General features: G+C 44.9%; 1 protein-coding gene across 2 annotated transcripts in view; it reads right to left on the reverse strand.

Moving 5' to 3' along the window:
- LOC120929119 (mitochondrial ornithine transporter 1-like) overlaps window positions 1-2594 on the reverse strand; it is a 43776-nt gene extending 41182 nt beyond the window's left edge. Inside the window, exon 1 of one of the 2 annotated variants that reach the window (XM_040340348.1) lies at window positions 2303-2594. In XM_040340348.1, coding sequence (XP_040196282.1) covers window positions 2303-2305 — 3 coding nt within the window. In that variant the 5' untranslated portion in view covers window positions 2306-2594. The remainder of the gene's footprint in view (window positions 1-2302) is intronic. The other variant, XM_040340349.1, reaches the window with a different exon arrangement.
- Window positions 2595-7834: the final 5240 nt, after the last annotated feature.

Raw genomic sequence — 7834 nt, forward strand, 5'->3', positions numbered from 1 at the left:
TGTGTCAGGCTTTAACACAATGAAGCCGTGCGAGTTCAGCTGTCAGTCCCGATTTCAGAGACATCTGTGCGGGTTTCTGTATGTAAATCGCGGCCCGAAATCGCAGAAAGTACAGGAACTACTTTTTGAAATCGGTGCGGCGCCAAAGATGCAGCGTCGCGCTGATTAGGACGCTGCCACGGCAAATGCCGCCAATTTGTCATGCGATTTGACATGTCAGAACTCTCCAGTGGGAACCCGGCGCTCATCATCCTGTTCTGTATTGGTGGAAATGAATGGACATTGTATCCAAGTTATTTCTTCTGCACCACATTATATGGACGTCCCTTCATCGAAACTCTGAATAAAAACGATGAATCACAAGAGATGATTGGGGAAATAAATAGCTCATTTATGGAGAGGTGTATGGTCACCATATGGAGGTTGTACAATCAGATTGTACAGTGTATGGCCGCCATAAGTAGATTGCATAATCAGATTGTACAGTGTATGATCACCATAACGATCTGATGATCGTACCACATATCGTTCGCATTTTGTTGCATAAAACTAATATTGAATACAACAAAATGTGCTCTACGAAAAATAAGATTTTTGTCATACAATTCTGGAAAAACCTTCCAGTGTGTGTAGCTACATATCTGAAATTATGTCAAATACGTGTGACCCCTAACGTCGTGATCGGCTGTCAAAAAGCTGTGTACTAATGATCAGATTATCGAACAGTCAACCCAAAAGCAATTTTTATCATCCGATAATCAGATCGTGTGTACGAGGCATTGGGAGGTTCTACAATCAGATTGTAGGGCCAGATTCACAGAATAGATACGACGGCGTATCTCCTGATACACCGTCGTATCTCTTGTCCCATCTATGCGGCTCATTCATAGAATCAGTTCCGCATAGATAGCCCTAAGATCCGACAGGTGTAATTGACTTGCATCCTAAGATCCGACGTTGTAATACTTCGGCCGCCGCTGGGGGGATTTTGCGTCGTATTCCAGCGTTGGGTATGCTAATGAGCATTTACGGCGATCCACGACGGTTTTCGCGTTCGTTACGTCGTCGCTAGTAATTTTTTCCCGTCGCAAAGTTAGTCATGATTTCACATGCCTTAACTTTACACGAGCCATGTTAAAGTATGGCCGTCGTTCCCGCTTCGAATTTCAATTTTTTTTTTGCGTAAGACGTCCGGGAATACGAAACGCCGTAACTCACGTCGTCGTTCAAAAAAAATGACATCACATCGCGCAAAGCGCGGCGGGAATTTCTAAACTGAGCATGCGCAGTACGTCCGGCGCAGGAGCGCGCCTAATTTAAATGGTACACGCCCCATTTGAATTGGGCGGGCTTGCGCCGGACGTGTTTACGATACACCGCCGCAAGTTTACAGGTAAGGGCTTTGTGGATCAGGCACTTACGCTGAAAACTTGCGGCGGTGTAACGTAAACGGGATACGTTACGCCGCCGCTAGTGTACGGGAATCTGGCCTGTAGAGTGTATGATCGCCATAAGGAGGTTCTACAATCAGATTAGATCACATAATCAGATTGTAGAGTGTATGATCGCCATAAGGAGGTTGTACAATCAGATTGTAGAGTGTATAAAACAATAAGGAGGTAGTACAATCAGATTGTAGAGTGTATAAAACAATAAGGAGGTTGTATAATCAGATTGCAGAGTGTATGATCACCATAACAAGGTTGTACAATCAGATTAGATCACACAATCAGATTGTAGAGTGTATGATCACCATAAGGAGGTTGTACAATCAGATTGTAGAGTGTATGATCACCATAAGGAGGTTGTACAATCAGATTAGATCACATAATCAGATTGTAGAGTGTATAAATCAATAAGGAGGTTGTACAATCAGATTGTAGAGTGTATAAAACAATAAGGAGGTTGTACAATCAGATTGTAGAGTGTATAAAACAATAAGGAGGTTGTACAATCAGATTGTAGAGTGTATGATTGCCATAAGGAGGTTGTACAATCAGATTAGATCACACAGATTGTAGAGTGTATGGCTGGAGATTGTATAGAATTCGTTTCAGTCTCAGGTATAAATGAAGTTGTGTAGGGGGAGGAGGAGAAGAAGAATAGGCCTGTCAGAATGACATGACACCTCCATATGGAGCGATGTATAGAGAGAGACACCTTGTATCAGTACAGGAGGGAGGAGGGGGAGGGGAGGGCCATACATCAGGCCATGTGCTCGGTATGATGATGTCACACATGTACAGATCACCCTCTATATACAGAATATATATATATATATACAATGTCAGTGTGTACTCACCATCCGATGACCCTGTGCCAGGAACTAATCCCCGCCTCCAGCTGTCACTAGGCCCCGCCCCTTCTCCTATAGCACGCTGCTGTCTATGACAGGCCGGAGGAGCGCGGCCTCTATATATATGAATGGCTGTGACACGGGGGCGGAGTCACGCGACTCAGGTATAGGACTCCCTAAATGTATGAGAGGCAAGCCCACTGATAGAGGGGTGCAGGGGATGCTTCCATCGTGTCATTTCCGCCTGGAGAATGACATTGGAGAGAACTGGCAGCTGGCCGAGTCACACACAGCAGAGGCTTCCCCGCATCCCCATAGATGTGTCATTCCGGCAGGAGCCACTAGGGGCGTGTAAGTCACACCCGCACAGGTATACTGCACATTCATATCAGTCCCTGACCGAGAAGCTGACAATCTGAAGTCTCCACCTCACATACCACCAGGGCCAATAGAACTACCAACATGTCTGTAGAGACCACATGTAATGGGACCAACAACCCCAAGTACTGCAAGACAGACATTCTAACCACTAAGCTACTGCATTGCTAAGGAGCAACAGGAATCACTCATCACAGTGGAGTAGATTCAGGTAGCTTTGCGCAGTTTTTACGGAGGCGCAGGGCACCGTTTTTGCCCTGCGCCCCCGCAAATTATCTGCGCTACCCTTGATTCACGGAGCAGTAGCTCCGTAAATTGCGTGGGCGCTCCGGCAAAATGCCCGGCGTAAGCGCGCGCAATTTAAATGATCCCGTAGGGGGCGGGAATCATTTAAATTAGGAGCGTTCCCGCGCCGAGCGTAGGGCGCATGCTCCGTCGGGAAACTTTCCCGACGTGCATTGCAGCAAATGACGTCGCAAGGACGTAATTTGCTTCAAAGAGAACGTGAATGGCGTCCAGCCATTGAATGGTATCCATACCAGACCTAAAGGGTCTGGTTATTGAATTTGCGGGGACCTCCGTTCGGGTTCGCTCAACCCTAGTAATAAAAAATCGGGTACGATTTATCGCACAGTCATCCGATTTAGTACGATTTACATTGACCACAATATAAAAAAAAACGGACACGATTTTAATACGATTTCAAATCGTGACCAAAAATCGTGGTCAAACACGATTTTTGATGCGATTTTAAATCGTTTTAAATCTGATGCGGATCAAATCGGATGCACTTGGGGACCTAAATTAATGAATGGAAGTGAATGGATACGTTTTGCCATACAGATTTGTACGATTTTAAAGCTAAAATCGTGAGAACAAGTAGGATGACAAAATCGTGGTGTGAATGCACCCTAAACAGGACAAATAGAGAGGGGAAATCTTCCTAACAGGGGCACAGACAGCAATAAAAACTGACAGATGTTATAATCCCTCTCCACCTGGGTATCTGACATGGGCATTGACAGGCAGGCGGCAAAATGCGCAAGGCTCAACGTGGCAGAAAGTTACATGGGCTACTTTTTCATGTGTAGGGAAGCCCATTGAAATGAAAATAGCGGTGTGAATGGGGGAAGAAGAAGAGGACTGCGGTGGAGGAAGAGGCAGAAGAGCTACTTCCGCATAGCAACGGCCCATTCTGGTGAGTATAAAAAAAATATTTTTTCAATTTTGGTAAAAAAAAAAATATCTGGGTGGAACTCCACTTTAAGGACTTAGTTTCCGTAGGAGGAGGAGACCAGCTGTTAACCACTTAAGGACCCCTTCACGCCAATTTACGTCGGCAGAATGGCACGGCTGGGCACATCAACGTATATGTACGTTGCCCGTCAAGCCCAGCCGTGGGGTTGCGGGCGCGTGCACGCGACCGGGTCCGAAGCTCCGTGACCACGGCCGCGGGACTCGCGGACCCAATCGCCGTTGGAGTCCCGCGATCGGTCCCCGGAGCTGAAGAACGGGGAGAGCTGTGTGTAAACACAGCTTCCCCGTTCTTCACTGTGGCGCCGTGATCGATCGTGTGTTCCCTTATATAGGGAATCACAATCGATGACGTCACACCTACAGCCACACCCCCCTACAGTTAGAAACAGACATGAGGTCACACATAACCCCATCAGCGCCCCCTTGTGGTTAACTCCCAAACTGCAATTGTCATTTTCACAATAAACAATGCATTTTAAATGCATCTTTTGCTGTGAAAATGACAATGGTCCCAAAAATGTGTCAAAATTGTCCGAAGTGTCCGCCATAATGTCGCAGTCACGAAAAAAATTGCTGATCGCCGTCATTAGTAGTAAAAAAAAGAAAAGAAAAATAAATGCAATAAAACTATCCCCTATTTTGTAAACGTATATTTGTATAAATTTTGCGCAAACCAATCGATAAACGCGTATTTGCGATTTTTTTTACCAAAAATATGTAGAAGAATACGTATCGGCCTAAACTGAGGAAAACATTTTTTTTTATATATTTTTGGGGGATATTTATTATAGCAAAAAGTAAAAAATATAGAATTTTTTTCAAAATTGACGCTCTATTTTGTTTATAGCGCAAAAAATTAAAACCGCAGAGGTGATCAAATACCACCAAAAGAAAGCTCTATTTGTGGGGAAAAAAGGAAGTAAATTTTGTTTGGGAGCCACGTCGCACGACCGCGCAATTGTCAGTTAAAGCGACGCAGTGCCGAATCGCAAAAACTGTCTGGGTCCTTTAGCTGCCTAAAGGTCCGGGTCTTAAGTGGTTAAACACAAAAGCGCAGCAAAAATGCATGTTTGGTGCGCTTCCATTAAAGTCTATGGACCCAAAAATGCACTGCAGGAAATGACATAGAAGTGAACAGGAAACCACATTAAATAGATTTTTCTGAAAGGGTAAACTTATACTTTAACCTTTTGCCTACCGGGTACTTTTGCCCCCTTCCTGCCCAGGCCAATTTTCAGCTTTCAGCGCTCTCACACAATGGCAATTGCGCGGTCATGCAACAGTGTACCCAAATTAAATTGATATCATTTGTTTCCCACAAATAGAGCTTTCTTTTGGTGGTATTTCATCATTACTGTTTATCCTAAATAAACACCAAAAAAGTTTTCAGCATTTTTTATCCCCCAAAACAAAAAGGTGCTTTATTGGTATCACACAGGATAACATCAAATATACAAAATGACATAACACAATGCTTGATGTATCTTACAGCAGTTGGAACAGACTATGGGGTAGATGTACTAAAACTGGAGAGTACAAAATCTGGTGCATCTCCACATAGAAACCGATTTTTGTCAAAGCTTAGGGCCAGATTCTCAAAGGGCTTACGACGGCGCAACACCATTTGCGCCCGGCGTATCTATGCGACTGATTCTTAGAATCAGTTACGCATAGATATCCATTAGATCTGACAGGCGTAAGGCTCTTACGCTGTCAGATCTTAGATGCAATTTTTTTTCCCGCCGCTAGGTGTCGCCGACGTCGTTTTCCCCGTCGACTATGCAAATTAGCTATTTACGCGAGAGTCCCGAACGTACGCGCGGTCGACGCAGTGAATTTACGACGTTTCTGTAGCTTTTGCGACGCGTAAAGTTGCCCCTGCTATATGAGGGGCAACCAATGTTAAGTATGGCCGTCGTTCCCGCGTCGAAATTTAAAAAAGTACGTAGTTTGCGTAAGTCGTCCGTGAATGGCGCTGGACGCCATTTACGTTAACATCGAAACCAATGACGTCCTTGTGACGTCATTTAGCGCAATGCATGTCGGAAAATTTTAGGGACGGCGCATGCGCAGTACGATCGGCGCGGGAACGCGCCTAATTTAAATGATCCACGCCCCCTACCTGGATCATTTGAATTAGGCGGGCTTGCGCCGGAGAATTTACGCTACGCCGCCGCAACTTTACAGGCAAGTGCTTTGTGAATCAAGCACTTGCCCGTAAAACTTGCGGCCGCGTAGCGTATACGAGATACGTTACGCCCGCATAGTTTTACGCCAGGATACGAGAATCTGGCCCAGAATTGAAAAAGATAGAAAGTTAGAAACTGACTGGCTACCATGCACAGTTGCACCAGATTTTGCACTCAGTTTTAGTAAATCAACCCCAAAGTAACTATACATGTAAAGCTTGTATTTGTGCCCAAGGTGCTATTGACAGTTGTACATAAAGGATGGTGTAACCAGTAAATCAACTCCGGGAAGAACAGGGGAGGAGGGGAAGATTTTCAGAAACAGGTCATTTTTCTCCTTTACCGATGTGCAATGATAGGTGGCACCGATGGGCACGGATGAGGCTGCACTGATAGGTAGCACTAATGGTGGCACTGGTAGGTGACACTGATGAGGAGGCACACATTATCAGCACTGATAGGTGGCACCGATGGGCACGGATGAGGCAGTACTGATGGGTAGCACTAATGGTGGCACTGGTGAGGAGGCACAGATTATCAGCACTGATGGGCACTTTTTTGGCAGCACTAATAATCAGTGTTAATGTTCCCTTTAGAGAAGCCAGTTATCGGCTCTCTTCTCCTTTCCTCATGCTCTTATCATGCGGAAAGGAGCGCCGATGACCGGCTTCTATTTACATCCGTGATCAGCTGCGATTGGACACAGCTGATCACGTGGTAAAGCGCCACTGATGGGCTCTTTACCTCAATCTGTAGTCAGCAGTGTTCTCCAGCGCATGCGCAGGGGGCATGATCACGGGAGACCGTCATTTCTCCCAGAACTAGTAATATGGAATATTAAACCATAATGACTAACATTCTGTATTATGAACATATTTTCTATATCATGCATGATGTACTGCGAAAGGTGGGGTCTGTCACAGCAGTGGTCCCCAACCTTTTTGACACCTTGGACTAGTTAAGTAGTTGCCCATTTTTTCGGGGGCAGATCTGGACGGATGGCGAGAGCTTCCCAACTTATCGGGTTATTACCGCTTGTTAGTATGCAGAGTTTAGTGTCACTTTAATGCAGTTGTGTCCCCGTAGACTTTAATGAAATTTCTAGTAGTAGTTAATCCCATCCATCTGTACTTGTTCTGTTACTTTGAAGATGTTACATAGCTTACCAAGCCACTTCTTCAGTTCCTAGTGTCAGGAAGATACCCCAGAATATACAGTATATTCACACCTTGGGACACATTCATTCCACAGACTTCAAACTGCAGTCCGTGGGACTAATGAGGCCATTTGCTTGCCTGTATCTGGCCTTTGAGACTCTTGCTTCCATTGATATGAGGCACTATTGATCTTTTATTGAAAAGAATCAAGCAACCAAATTTTATACAAAAGTAAAAAACAAAACTATAGTACAAAACTTCAAACATAAATCCAAGGAATACACATCCAGGTTCAGAATATATACAATATATACACTATACACCACTACCAAAACATTACTACAAAACTATTTACACAAAGCAGCAGAGAGGGCCTAAGAGGCACAACCCGTCACCTATGTACGCAGCCATTTATCAAAAATGTATCAAAAATAATAATCTAGGGTGATAAGAGACAGACAGCCACACCCGGGAAAGAGACTCCTGGCGGTCAGGGAGGCTTGAAACCCCTCCACGCCTTCAGCCAAGCCCCCTGACCCCGCTTGTCTCTCTCAAGC

Source organism: Rana temporaria, chromosome 2, assembly GCF_905171775.1.
Source record: "Rana temporaria chromosome 2, aRanTem1.1, whole genome shotgun sequence".
NCBI classification, from domain to species: Eukaryota; Metazoa; Chordata; class Amphibia; order Anura; family Ranidae; genus Rana; species Rana temporaria.